General features: G+C 45.9%; 1 protein-coding gene across 1 annotated transcript; it reads left to right on the top strand.

The window, feature by feature from the left end:
• Positions 1 to 476: 476 nt before the first annotated feature.
• On the top strand, positions 477 to 13,943 carry Mpc1 (mitochondrial pyruvate carrier 1). Its single transcript, XM_075951049.1, has 5 exons — positions 477 to 655; positions 3,190 to 3,193; positions 12,555 to 12,651; positions 13,128 to 13,260; positions 13,444 to 13,943. Exons 1-5 carry the CDS (start codon positions 585 to 587, stop codon positions 13,466 to 13,468), a joined length of 330 nt encoding a protein of 109 aa, XP_075807164.1. The 5' UTR covers positions 477 to 584; the 3' UTR covers positions 13,469 to 13,943.
• The last annotated feature ends 537 nt before the right edge of the window (positions 13,944 to 14,480 follow it).

Genomic DNA, 14,480 nt, shown 5'->3' with positions numbered 1-14,480 from the left:
TAGGTGGGTGTCCCAGCCAACGCTCCTCCAGTGTGCACACGGAGGGGACTTACGTAACCTTCCCTTTTGCACACGTGGGCAGCCACCCAGCTGGAGACCGAGGCTCCGTGCTATTTTTAACTGCCTTCCTCCTCTGCTCTAGGTGACTTCAGCTCGAGCCGGTCGCCGCCGCCTTGCAGGATCTCGGCGGTCGCCGGGTGGGCAGAGGGACAGGAGCAGGAGGTCGGGGACCCGACCTACCCGCCGTGCCCCGAAGGTCCACGCAGACCGGCTCGGGCCGGCGGGCAGAGAAGTGTCATTCACGGTCCCTAGCAACCGTCAGCCGGCCCCCGCCGCCGGGCCTTTTTTACGACCGCAGCCGCAGGCGCGCGCCGCCCTGGGGGCAGGCAGGAGGTGTGTGGGGCGCGCCAGCCAATCCGGGCCGCGCGCTCCAGCGTAGCGCGTTCTGATTGGCGGAGCGCCGGGCGGCCGTAAGGCGTCCCCAGGTGTCGTGAGCGGGCGCAGTGCGAGAACTCCGAGGGCCGTGCCGGGTCGACGCCAGAGTCATCCGTGTGGATAGCGGCTTCACCGCCGACCGCAGGGCCATGGCTGGGACGCTGGTGCGCAAAGCGGCGGACTATGTGCGGAGCAAGGACTTCCGGGACTATCTCATGAGGTGAGCCTCGGGGTAGGCCGTGGGGGGAGCCGCCCGCCGCGGGACAACCCTGCGGCGTGTTGCCGAGGTGGGTGAGCCGCGCGCGGGCAGACCGTGCGCCCACCCGTGACCAGGGGGACGACTGCAGGTGACCGAGGTGATGCTGCTCCCACCCGTGACCAGGGGGACGACCGCAGGTGACTGAGGGGACGCCGCTCCCACACGTGACCTGGCGACGACTGCAGGTGACCGAGGGGACGCTGCTCCCACCCGTGACCTGGGGACGACTGCAGGTGACGGAAGGGACGCCTCTCCCACCCGTGACCGAGGGGAGGGGACTCTGCTTTCTCCCTTGACCAAGGGGACGACTGCGGGTGGCCGAGGGGACGTCGCTCCGGGGCAGGGCGACCTAGGGGCTGTCAGGTGCCGGACAGCAGACAGACGTTGGGTGACTGTAGGGACGCCGCTCCTGCTCGTGACCGGGCGGGCAAACGCCGCCCCTGCGCAGGCAGTCGAGGTGCCCTTGCGTGCGTTGACGTGGGGACACTGGGTGCCACCACCCCCTTCCTCGTGTCCCCATCGTCACGGGCCTGGGACTTGGCGGGAGCGGTGCTGGAATGTTCCCGGACGCGCCGAGCTGGGTGATGGGAGCTAGAATTCGCCGCATCCAGGTCGTTTTTCCTTCTGAGCATTGTGTGTGTGAACTGCAGCCAAGCTGTCTGAGAGCCGCGGGCTTTTCCTTGCAGTTGTGTGTCGGGGGAGGCTTGACATTGAGCGATTGAAGAGGGCACTTTCTAGAATTCATTTTCACGTAAAATCTTCCGCTGCCTGCTTCTATTTATAAGTATTTCATAAGACTTAGAAACAGTTTAAAATATTTCCAAGCATAATTTTATTTTCTTGTGATTTTTAAACCTCCATAAGTGGAAGAGTGCTGTTTAACTTTTAGCTCTTTCTTCCCTAGGAAAATATTTTTCTTTCTAGAACTTAACCCTGGTGATATATATTCTCAGTTCTTTCTTCTAGATGCCACCCTCACAGCGACTTGGTTTGACTTTAGAAAGGGAGAATACATTATAAATAGAGATTTAGTTGTGACTCTGTGCTGTGTGGAGATGCGGCTCTAGTCCTTTGTGTTCTGTGAATGACTCCCTTCATTACATCCATCGCCAACTATAGCTTCCGTGAGTTTGTAGCCTGCCGACAGTTCACATTGTTGGACTGCAGCCCTTCTAGAATTCGAAAAACGGTTTCTTCTTTTTTTGAGACAGGTCTCATTTAATGCAGGCTGGCCTTCCAGCTCGCTATATAGCTCGGGATGATCTTGAATTTGTGATCCTTTCGCCGCCCCCTTCTGTGTGCTGGGGCGACAGGCACGTGCCAGCACACCTTGTTGACGTGGTGCTGGGTAGGAAACCCAGGACTCCTTGTACCCTGGTAGGCCAGCCAGTCCTGGCGCCTCCTGGCTTTGTGAAGTTGAGTGTGTGTGCATTAGTGGCTGCAATGCTGGACAAACATGATTTTATTTATTTATGAGACAAATTTCTATGGTAGCCCCTGCTGGCCTGGAACTCAGAGATCCTCCTGTCCCCGCCTCCTGGGTGTTAGGGTGAAAGGTGTGTGCCCCACTACCCGGCCTGTAAGAGCAGCTGTACTCCTAACTGCTGAGTCACCTCCCCATCCTTTTTATTTTTATTTTTAGTTCTGTTTTTTGTTTGTTTGTCTCTACATATCTCTGGCTGTCCCGGAATTCACTGTATAGCCTAGGCTGAGATTTATTTGCTTCTGCCTCCTGAGTGCTGGGATTAAAGGTGTGTGCTGCCACCATACCTGGCTTCAAAGTCTTCTTCTTAAGCAACTATTTCCTTATGTACCTTACTGACAATAAAACAGCCCTTTATTCTCTTTCAGTCTTCTTAGATTTTTGGTTAAATTAGATGAGTGAGTTTAAGGACTACGTGTACAGATTTGTTTTAGAGGTTTATTTTCGAGTTTATATCTTAGAGCAGAGGTGACTGTATACACGTGTGTGTGTGTGCGCGCACACACACACACACACACACACAGCCACTCACACGCTCACAACTCTGAGGTTAGTGAGCTCTTGGCAGTGAATATTCTCAAGTTAAGGTGTGCTATTCTAAGTTGACTTTAAGTTCTGAGTTCCCTGGAAAGCTTTACATTATCATCTGGGCGGTGGTGGCGCACACCTTTAATCCCAGCACTTCAGAGGCAGGCAGATCTCTGAGTTCGAGACCAGCCTGGTCTACTAGAGCCAGTTCCAGGACAGGCTCCAAATTACAGAGAAACCAGGTCTCAAAAAAAAAAAAAATAAAAATAAGAGTTTATATTATTTACCTAAGTGGAAAGTTGTGGTGGAAATAACAGAACACATCCTAAACATGGAATTAGAGTGGAAAGAACCCAGAATTTCACCTGCCACTGGTGAAAACTGATATTTAGACCAAGCAGAAAACTTGAGGTCCTCTGAACACCCAGCTTGTGAAGCCAAAACGGAAGGAAGAATGGGGCATAGAAATGGCCGTGGAAGAGAGCACGGTTTGGGTTCCTAGGGGGACTAGGGGTCGAGGCAAGCTTTCATTGTGTGGCCATGACTGGCCTGGAACTCTGTAACCCTGGCGGATCTTGAACTCACACCCATACCCAGCCTGGTGCCTTCTGCCCACGCCATCCATCTTTCTGCAGCACTGTTTCTTACCTTCGGCCTTTAGACTCGCAGCACTTTCTTGTTCTGTTACTGACCTTCAGAATTAATGACAATGAAAACGTTGACCTAGCCATAGTGAGTCTCTGGATAGCCGGAAAGTCCAGTTTATCCAGTTTACTGAGGTCTTTACCATTTTACACGGGTTCTAATTGTTAAATTACAACTAAAATATTTTTAAAAATTGAAATATAGGTGAGCATTTTTAGCAAAATACAGAATTACAATCCAGACAACCTTAAAATCTCATCCCATGTGGTCAGGATATAAAATAAATGAAAAAGTTTATTTTTAAAAAATCCCATTTAAATGGTGTTATAAATAAGACTTTCAGGCTGCTGGTTGGATCCTCTTCATATGCTAAAAGTATTTAAGTTATAAATGAGTTTACAGTTAACTGTGTTCCCTAAAATAGCCGTGTATGCTGGGAAGAATGGAACAGAACGTAAAGATGATATAATTGTCTATATAGACAATCCCAAAGGACCAAAAATCTTATGGAACTGACAAGTAATAATAGCAAGGTAATAAGATAATAATTAGTGTACAATGTTAATATCTAAAGGTCTGTTGCTTTTCTATTTACTTTCAACTAGTAAATGCAACTTGAAATTAAAGTATACTGTCATCTACATCATCAGCATTTACCCAAATGCTGAAGCCTCATTGGTGTTGGGTGCTGGGATTGGATCCAGGGCCTGTGCATGTTAAACACACAGTCTCCCACTAAGCCATATTCCTAGCCCTAAACGAAATAGATGTAGATTTAAAAAATCTAGCAAAATTATACATGAGAGCTATCTAAAAAAACAGCTGTGAAAGATAACTGAAGAGCCAGGTAACGGAGCGGAGCTGCTCCAGGTCCACAGCTGGAAAGGCTCTGTGTCCAAGATTCCGTTCTTCCCAGCTTAATTGACAGAATCAGTGCACTGCCAATCAACAAACGGATTCTGGACTTCATGTAGAGTTTGGTGCCCAGCAACACCAAGAGATAAAACAGTAAATTAGTAGGTGAGTAGCTAATATGAGAGGTAGAAGCCCCGGTGTAACTGATAGGTACTGAGGAAGAACAGTGGGGAGGCTGACACTGCCCAGTTTTACAGTTTGATCTGAAACTGCAGTCATCAAACCTGTGCTACTAACACAGGACTAAACAAACAGATCGATGGCACAGCCTAGACAGGCCATAAGTAAATACACATAGTACAGTCAACTAAACTTTGGCCAAGGAGCAAAGGCAAAATAATGTAGCAAAGACAGTCTTCAACAAATGATGCCAGCAACTGGCCATCTACATTTAAAAAAAAAATTTAGACACGTCCTATGTCTAACAAAATGTTTTCTCTATTCACATTTATAGATCTAAACATAGAGTGCAAACTATAGACTATGGGAGAAAAACTAGAGTACCTGGGGTTGGCAATGGCTTTTTAGATACAATACCAAAGGCATGATCCATCAAAGAAAGAATGGGTGAACTAACCTTCTTTAAGACTAAAATTTTCAGCTGGGCATGATGGTTCATGCCTGTAAATTCTGTACGCAGATGTGGAAGCATGAGGATTGAGAATTCCAGACCAGCCTGGGCTGCACAAGGAGACCCTGTCTCAGAAAACAGTGTTAGAATGTCTGCTGTGTGAAACAGAAAATAGACCGACCTAAAGGCATCTGAGCACTGTTAGTTCCTGAGATAACTGAAGCTGGCTGAGCATCGCAACAGATCGAATGGAGACAGAGAGCAAGTCAGCCTGGGAAAGTTGCTCCTCAGCCCCTGTCATCATAGGAAGTCAGTGGAATTTAGCAGAAACGTGTCACCCAAACATGCATCTCTGGCAGTTCCGGAGCTGCTTTGGAGCTATGGGAACTCTTCACTGCTGGTAGAAATACAAATGGACCCACTCTGGAGTACAGGTCTGCCTTTCTTAGAAAACTTGACCTGCTCCAGCTGTATATCAGAAATCATACCCCTGATAGAAACAGAGAACTTGAAAATTTATTTCCACACAGGGTCCTACATGTGGCTATTTATAGCACCTCTATGCATAACTATCCAAACTTGGCGTCAAACAAGTTGTCTTTCAGTGAATGTGTGGTTAATGGAATGTCCAGACAGTACAATATTGTTCAGGGCCAAAAGGAAATCATTTACAAAATCATAAAAATATATAAAGGAAACTTAAGCTCACATCACTAAATAAAATAAGTCAACTTGAAAATAACATATAGTTCAAGATGCTATAATCAGGATTCAGGCTTTTGTCAAAAGTTCTGAGCCTGCAAAAGGATATCTGGTGGGCAACCAAAGCAGAATTAAAGATTCTCATTTGCCTGGGGTGAGCATTCAGTTTTGTGCTGGCTTCTGAGAGGAGGGAACCTTTATTGAGAAAATGTCTCCATGGACTGTGAACAGTCCTGTACAAGAGCTTCCTAATTAGTGATAATGCAGGAGGCCCAGCTCATTGTTGTTGGTCCTGGATTCTAACAGGAAGCAGGCTGAGCAAACCAGAATACAAGCTAATGCACAGCCTGGTTCCTCCCTTGTCTAAAGGTTTCCTCGTCCCTTGAGTTCCTGTCCTGACGACCTCAGATGCTGGGCCATTACCTGGAAGTGTACTCCAAATAAATCCTTTCCTTCCCAAGTCGCTTCTTGGTCATGGTGTTTTATCACTTAAAACAGAAATAGAAATGTTAACTAAGACAGATTTGCTGTCTAGAATGTGTTAAAAAGCTGACATGAAGCCGGATGTGGAGGTATTCCCTTAAACCTAGCACTTGGGAGACAGAGGCAGGTGGGTCTCTTCAAGTTCAGAGCTAGCCTGGTCTACATAGCAACTGTGAGTTTTAACCAATAGGGATACAGAATGAGACCCCATCTCAAAAAGGGGGATGGGACTGGGTGTGGTGGCACACCTGTAACCCCATCACCAGGGCAGTGGAGACAGGCAGATTCCTGGGGTTTGCTGGTCTGTGTGCCTAATCTACTTTGCACACTTGAGGACAATACAAACGAACAAAACTAAGATGGGTTAGCTCCTGAAAAGAGTAACAGCTGAGGTTGTCTTCTGGCCTGCATCATGTATGTGCGCATCAGTGTGGACACACAGAAAAGCATCTTTGCCTTCATTCTGCATCCGTCTTCTCTGCTACCTTAAACTTGAGGTCAGATTCCTGCCCAGCTCTGCAGTAAACATGTTAATTATTTAAGGAGCGTTAGTCTAAAACTGGCAATGCAAAGCTGCTCCATCCTAAAGTGACCTAGTCATCTTCTTCCCCCCGCCAAGTGGGAAAAATTATTTCACGGCAGTTGCTGAGTACCCCTGTCCACCCACCCACAATCACACAGTAATTTTCCACAGCAAGACTACACAGAATCAGACCTGAGAAATGACCAACCAGAACACAACTGACCACCACTGCTTACTATGCATACATCTTGTCTCTGCTTTTATTCCTTCCCCACTGTAATCTTCCAGCTATTGCCAGTACCTTAAAGGTAATTCTTAGAATATTAATCCCCTGTTCCCATTGTGTGACCATATTGAACAAACTGCTTCACGGCTGTGTCTTTGGTTGGACTCTTGGAGCTGTGCTTTAGTTAGGATTTCTATTGCTGTGAAGAGAAGAGACAATGTGACCGTGGCAGTTCTTATAAAGGAAAAACATTTCATTGAGGTGGTAGCTTACAGTTCAAAAGTTCTGTCCATTATCAGCATGGCAGGAAACATGGCGGCATTCAGGCTGTCATGGTGCTGGCTACATTTTAATCAGAAGGCAACAGGAAGTGACCTGAATATTACACTGATTGAAGCTTGAGCAAAAGAGACCTCAAAGTCCACCCCTACAGTGACACACTTCCTCCAACAAGACTACACCTGTTCCGCATTGCCACACCTCCTAATAGTACCATGAGTAGCCAAATCTGGTCTGTTGGGACCCTGAGTCAGGCCTAACTTGACACAAACTAGGGTCATCTGGGAAGAGAAAATATCATTTGAAGAATTCCCTCATCAGACTGGCCTGATCTTCTTATTACTGATTGATGATGCAGTAGGTTCAGCCCACTGTAGGCAGTGCTACCCCTGGCACATAGTCCTAGGCTGAGCAAGCCATGGAGGGTTAGCCAGTAACCAGTGTTCCAGTGGTTCTATCTGCCTCAGTTCCTGCCTTGAGTTTTCGCTCTGACTTCCCTTCATGATGGGCTGTAGGCCAGAAGATAAAATAAAGCCTTTCCTCTTCAAGTTGCTTTTGGCTGTGGTCTTTATCACAGCAACAGAAAACAAATGGGGACAGATTCTAACTATGTGACGTTCTGGAAAAGACGAAGAGCAAGAGAAGGATGAAAAGGCAGAGTGCAAAAGTTTTTAGGGCGGTAGGACTCTGGTGACCTTGTCTGGTATGTCAGTATGTGGTATGTGTCTCCCAAATGTAATGTTTTCATAGTCAACTGAAATACAGCAGATGACCAAATAAAGAGAAAATAAAACATATTATTGCCCCAAGTTACCGTTGAAAGTAGCCACGCTTGCCACTGTACCATCCATGTCAGGCTGTGACTTGTGTGTTGTAAAGCATGTACTGTTACATAATGGGGAACACAGTTTTTCCTAGTGTGGCTCTGCACAAGTGTGCTTTTCATATATTTTTAAACACATAAAATGCATGTGCCTAAGGCATGAAACATTGCTTTTTAAATTGTTTTATTACATATGGGTTTGTATGGATGTATACTAAATGTGTGGGTGCTTGTGGAGGCCAGAAGAGGGTGTTAAACCCCTTGGAACTAGAATTATCAGCAGTTATGAGCTGCCCAACCCAGGAGAGCTCAAATTCTCTAGAAGAAAAGCTGATCTATCTCTCTAGCCCTCACTTTGCACATTTCTGTGATTTGTTTTTGAAAGATTTTTTAATGTATATGTTTGTGAGTCTGCATGCAGTTGCCCATGGAGGCAAAGAGAAGGCATAGCAGCCTATGGAACTGAACATGTAGATAGTTGTAAGCTGCCATGTGTGCTGGGAATGGAGCCTAGGTCCTCTGCAAGACAGAGCTCGGTTAGATGCTCCTAACTAAACCATCTCTGCTCCAGCCCCACAAAACTTTTTTTTTAAGTCTTTTTTGTTTTGTGGGGTTTTTTTTTTTTTTGTGTGTGTGTGTGTGTGTATGTGGGGTGGTTTCAAGACAGGGTTTCTCTGTAGTTTTGGAGCCTGTCCTGGAACTAGCTTTTGTAGACCAGGCTGGCCTCCAACTCACAGAGAACCTCCTGCCTCTGTTTCCTGCGTGCTGGGATTAAACGTGTCTGCCACCACCGCCCAGACTGTTTTGTTTTGAGACAGGGTTTCTTTTTATGTAGTCCTGACTGTTCTGGAACTCATTCTGTAGACCAGATTGCCTCAAATTCACAGGGATCCTCCTGCCTCTGCCTCCCGAGTGCTGGGGTTGAAGGCTGCGCCACCACTGCCCAGCATCCACATTGTATTTCTATTAGGCAGCTCAATGCTAAAGATGAAGCTTATTTTCATAGAGTGAAGGTTTTTATTTCACTTGTTATTACATATGATTCCTTAAAAAGTTGTTTTTCACTTACTTTATGTGAGGAGGTTCGTATGTCATAGCTCACCTGTGAAGGTCAGAGAACAACATGGGATTCACTCCGTCCTTACAGTGTAGGTCCCGAGAATCAAGCTCAGTTGTTAGACTTGGTGACAGGCACCTCTCCCTGAGCCATTTGGCCAGCCCTCACTTCGACTGTGTTGCTAGCATGTGACTAAAACTTAAATGCATGTGAGTTGGATGGGCTAGAACTGTTGGAAGGATCTGATTCTTTTTCTCTTTGTTTTGTTCCCTCCATGTCTTCTCTGTCTGAACCTCGGTGACTCCACAAAATAGTACGGTAAGAAAATTGTATCCATTCTGGGCACTTGTGGACTTTCTGCTTTAATAGAGTTACAGACACCAGGCATGTGGGGTGGCCTGACTCCCACACTCGATGGTAAGCTGTAGTGAAGCATTCTCCTGGGCCCGGCCTCTGTAGACCACAGCCTGCAATGCTTCAGTACCTAGAGCCCCTTTAGAACTGGCAGCTGATGAGAGGGGAGTGGGGGGGCAGACTGAGGTTGTCTCCATGGCTTGCTTTCCATGTGACAGATCCCACACCATGAGCTTGTTCCTTGTTTGAACTTTTTATAGCTACAATAAAAATAGCAAAGTAACATTTTTGCATATAATTGATTAATGTTAATCAAAAAATTCCTTGGTTTTCTATAAATTAACTGCAATTTCTGGCAACCTAGACCAGACACACATTTCCGAGCCGGGAAGAGAGAATTAGTTTCATACCAGATGAAGAATATGCATTGAAATCTTTCTTTGTTGAAATGATTTCTGATGTATGTGTGTTTGTCTGTCTGTTGGTAACAGAGACTCGCCTTGTAGACCAGGCTAACTTACCATTCATTCATTCCTTTGTTTGTGAGACAGGGTCTCTCCAAGTAGCTTTGGCTGGTCTGGAGCTTGATATGTTAAAACAGGCTAACTTCAAACTGGCAGAGACTCCCCTGCCTCTACCTCCCGAAGCTGGGACTAAATGTGTGTACTGCCACACCTGGCTAGGTTGAATTGAACTCAGCGTCTTCCTGCCATAGATGCCAGAGTGTTGGGATGCAGGTGTGAGCCATCACATCCAGCACCCTGAGTTTTAAGGAATATATTTAAATGTAGCTCAGTGCCATAGTTCTCTGTGTGTTTCTTAGCTTAACTTGAAATCCTTCAGGCGCCTGGACAACTTTGGATCTGTTCCACTGTCTGTCCCCCTTGGCGGAAGGCAGGTTATATCTGGTAGAGAGGGCTGTAAGTCCCTCATAGAGTAACGAACGCTTCAGGCTTTCTTATGGATGTAACAATCTTCTTATGGATGTAACAATCTGTGCGTCATAATGTAGATATCAAATCAAGACAACCATCCAGTGCAAACAGTGGGAAGAGATTAACAGGAAAGAGATGGAAATAGACCAAGTGGAGAAAGAAAGGAGGAAAAGCAACATTATTGTGGAGCAATAGAGTTGAGGGTGAAGCAACATCTATTAAGGAGACAGGTAGGAGAGAAGTCCAAAGGCTAATAAAGGAGTAAGAACTTACCCTTACGAGGGCCTGGGGATACGGGAAAAATGAAAGTTAGTGTCCAAGACATGAGCAGAGAACAACTTATCTAGGTAATAGGAGTTTGACTGCATGAAGACTAGTTAGTTGTGCAACACAGACATCCAGAGATTCACCCGGAGAAACCAACAAGGCCTGGCCATAGAGATTATAACTCACGTTAAGTTGGGCAGTCCTTATGCTGGCTGAATAGAAATTTTCTCATAGGGGCTGGAGAGATGGCTCAGCGGTTAAGAGCATTGCCTGCTCTTCCAAAGGTCCTGAGTTCAATTCCCAGCAACCACGTGGGGGCTCACAACCATCTGTAATGAGGTCTGGTGCCCTCTTCTGGCCTGCAGGCATACACACAGACAGAATACTATATACATAATAAAATAAATAAATAAATATTAAAAAAAAGGAACTGGCCTTTGCTAGGCTTGTTAATTTCTTAAAAAAAAAAAAAAAGAAATTTTCTCATAATTATTAAAGCATGAGCCCCAGAACTTACATTTAAGCTTATTGGGTTAGCATTCCAGCGTATTCTCCCAGCATGCCAAATGTGGTCCTAGGTTATTTTTCTTGTGTTGCCCTTGTTTGCCTGGAGGATTTTTTTTTTTTTTGGTTTTTCGAGACAGGGTTTCTCTGTGGCTTTGGAGCCTGTCCTGGAACTAGCTCTGTAGACCAGGCTGGCCTCGAACTCACAGAGATCCGCCTGCCTCTGTCTCCCGAGTGCTGGGATTAAAGGCGTGCGCCACCACCGCCTGGCCTGCCTGGAGGATTTTAAGATTGTAATGACCTCTTCTCAAAGCAGAGTCTAGAATTTCAGTCTCTGTTCCTCACCATGGCCGTGTCAGCTGGGAGTCCAGTGAGAGCCACTTTCACCAGTTAGTGTGTTCAGACTCTCTGCAGACAGTTGTAATTCAGGTGACAAAAACATTTTAGTACATTTTTTTTGCCTCAGAAATTAAAATAAATTAGACATGGCTGCTATTGAATAGTTTAATTTTGGTTACTTTAGATATAGTTTTAGAATGAAAGATTATCAGATTATCTGCTTTTTTTAAACTACTTCAAAAGTATTTTCAAACAGTTGTCATTTTGTAAGGCGGGAGACCCTGTCTGTAGATTTTCAAGTTCTTTGATCTTAGTATAGTTCATGTACAGGCTGGAGAACATGTCCTTACTAGAGCTGAAGAGATAGCTCAGCAGTTAAGTGTTTAAGTACTGTTCTTGCAAAGAACCTGAGCTCTGTTCCCAATACCCATGTTGGATGGTCCACAACCACTTGTAACTAGTTTCCAGGGTGTCTGGTGCCCTCTTCTGAACTCCAGGGTCACCTATACTTAGACCCGTAGATACCCCCCCACACACACACATACACACACTAACACATATACACATAATTTAAAAAATCTTTTAAGCCAGGCATGGTAGTACATGCCTTTAACCCCAGCGGAAGTAGACAGATCTCTGTGAGTTGTCTGTTGTGCTACATAGTGAGACTATATCTCAAAAAACCTTTAATCCAGCACTCAGGAGGCAGAGGCAGGCGGATCTCTGAGTTCAAGGTCAGCCTGGTCTACAGAGTGAGTTCCAGGACAACCAGGGCCACACAGAGAAACTCTGTCTTAAAAAACAAAAGAGTCAATCTTTAAGAACAGTATTCTTTCCTTTGTGCTATGAACCTTTCTTTAGAAAAAAGTCCAGTTTATGCTCTGCATTTTATTAGTAGATAACTTAATGAAAACTTGAAGGGAAACATTTTGGTAGATTTCAACATTATGGATGTTAACAGTGGTTGTAACAAGGCTTAAGTTCTGTAAGGATAGACTCTGTCAGAAGTATCATCTCCCTTCTCTCGCTGGGTATTCAGAGATCACTGACTTGTAGCGTGGAAATTGGGGAGGAGCTTGAATAGACAGCTGGGCCCTTGAAGAATAAACAGTCTGGGCTCCCCTTGAAGAACTGAGCAGGGACCGTGGACTGTGACGGTCAGAGGTGGGGAGGCGGGGTTCACGGCTTCACTCTGACTCCTCCTTTTCCCCTCTCGTTTATTGCAGCACTTCTGGGGCCCAGTTGCCAATTGGGGTCTCCCCATTGCTGCTATCAATGACATGAAGAAGTCTCCGGAGATCATCAGTGGGCGGATGACCTTCGGTAAGAACACGCGGAGGTGAAGGAGGCTGTGACACGGATGACACGGATGTGGCTCCTGCACGTCTCACCACGTGTTGTGGCCGCGATGAGGAAGTCACATGAAGAGCGTGACAACAGATTTTATTATAAACTTGATCTGGCAAGGTGTCACGTTTTTACGTGACACTAGTATTTGAACATACAGATAAAGGGGAAAGTGTAAGTAGCAATTCTTTCAAAGGATTGCTATAAAAAGGTCTGACACACAGCAAAACTGGCAAGAACTGAATTCCCCTTGTTCCTGCTAATACACGTTCCTGAGTGTGTCGGTAATAAACAGCAGGCGTGCTGCAGTGCAGTGGACTCCAGAGCCCCCAGCCTTTGAAGCTCACAAGCAGTAGCCGTTGCCATCTGCTAAGGAAGAGCTTCTTTTCCTCACTCTGGCAGCCTTCAGCCTCTCCAAGATATTCACGCTCTTCTGTTTTGTTTTTTTACAGCCCTCTGTTGCTATTCTTTGACATTCATGAGATTTGCGTACAAGGTGCAGCCTCGAAACTGGCTTCTGTTTGCGTGCCATGTAACAAACGAGGTGGCCCAGCTGATTCAGGGAGCACGGCTCATCAACTACGAGTAAGCACATTTAATACATTGCTTTGAGGAGTTAGTGAGAAACTTGATTAACAAAACATAAAACCTAAGTGAAATGGGATGTGCTGTTATTTGAAAACCCTGTTACAGCAATGTGTCTTCTGAAGCGTGCAGGGCCTCTGAGGCTGGCAGGGTTTGTGTCTACTGAACTCTCTCTGTTTCTAGGATGAGTAAGAAGGCAACTGCGTAGCGGTGCGAGGATCGGCTCTGGAAAGGGACAGAGCCCCAGCACTGCTGCCACGATGGCCACAGGTCGCATCGGCATCGATGGTCTTGCTGAGGGGAACACGGAATGCTGTCTTTAATTACCATGCCAACATTATAGAAAAGGGAGAGTCCCCAAACCAACTCTCTCCTGCCTTATCAATGCTGAAATCTGTCTTCATCAAGAGTAGTTCAAAATATGCAACTAATTTCATAATTTTGAATGATGGTTTTATCTGTAGTAATGTGTATATTATCTATTGGGATTTGTGTAATAAAAATCTAAGGAAAAAGTTTTATAACTATAAGCACTTACATTCTTGACTTTTCTTTAATGACTACAGTGTATCCCTCAGTCGGCCACACGTCTACCCATGCTTTCCGGTGGTGACAAGTGTTTTCCATAGTGTGCAGGTTCAGATCTGTAACTTAATGGCAATAAATGATTTAAATATTTGCTATTCGAGTGTGACTGTGTATGTTGAGTGGTTAGGAAACTGCAGAGCTAACCATCTGAAGGGATGGTCTCAGAAGAGAGCCAGGACTCCCTGAGAGCTGTCAGTGTGACTCACGGGAGGAGTGTGCCACCCGCTGTGAGCCGCTGCTCTGGCTCTTAGGGCCTCACAGTCTTCTGAAGCAAGTAGACCGTTCTTTGGCGAGGGTGGGGTAGGCGATGGTGGTTCCGAAGATGCGATGCAAATCACTGAGGCCCCACCCTAGGCCTGGGTCCTCTGGGAGTGGACCCTTTCTGACACAGACACCCGAAACGCCAGCCCTAGGAGCCACGGGTTGTTTCATTAAGTTTACCGGTTTCTTCTGTTTTGTTTATTATGTAAAGTGCAGTTATAGAATGGCAGCCATAACCTTCCTAGGCCTCTCTGGTCCTCGGGAGTCACGCCTGCAGGTTTGGTGGATTCGAATCTTGTTCCTTCAACATTTGGGGAAAATTCTGACTGAATAGTCCTAGCACTGAGCAAAGAGCCCAAGATTTTTCATGT

This window comes from Microtus pennsylvanicus, chromosome 1 (genome assembly GCF_037038515.1).
Source record: "Microtus pennsylvanicus isolate mMicPen1 chromosome 1, mMicPen1.hap1, whole genome shotgun sequence".
In the NCBI taxonomy this organism is placed as follows: Eukaryota; Metazoa; Chordata; class Mammalia; order Rodentia; family Cricetidae; genus Microtus; species Microtus pennsylvanicus.
The sequence above is the reverse complement of the archived record's forward strand: the minus strand, read 5'-3'. Positions and strand labels throughout refer to the sequence as shown.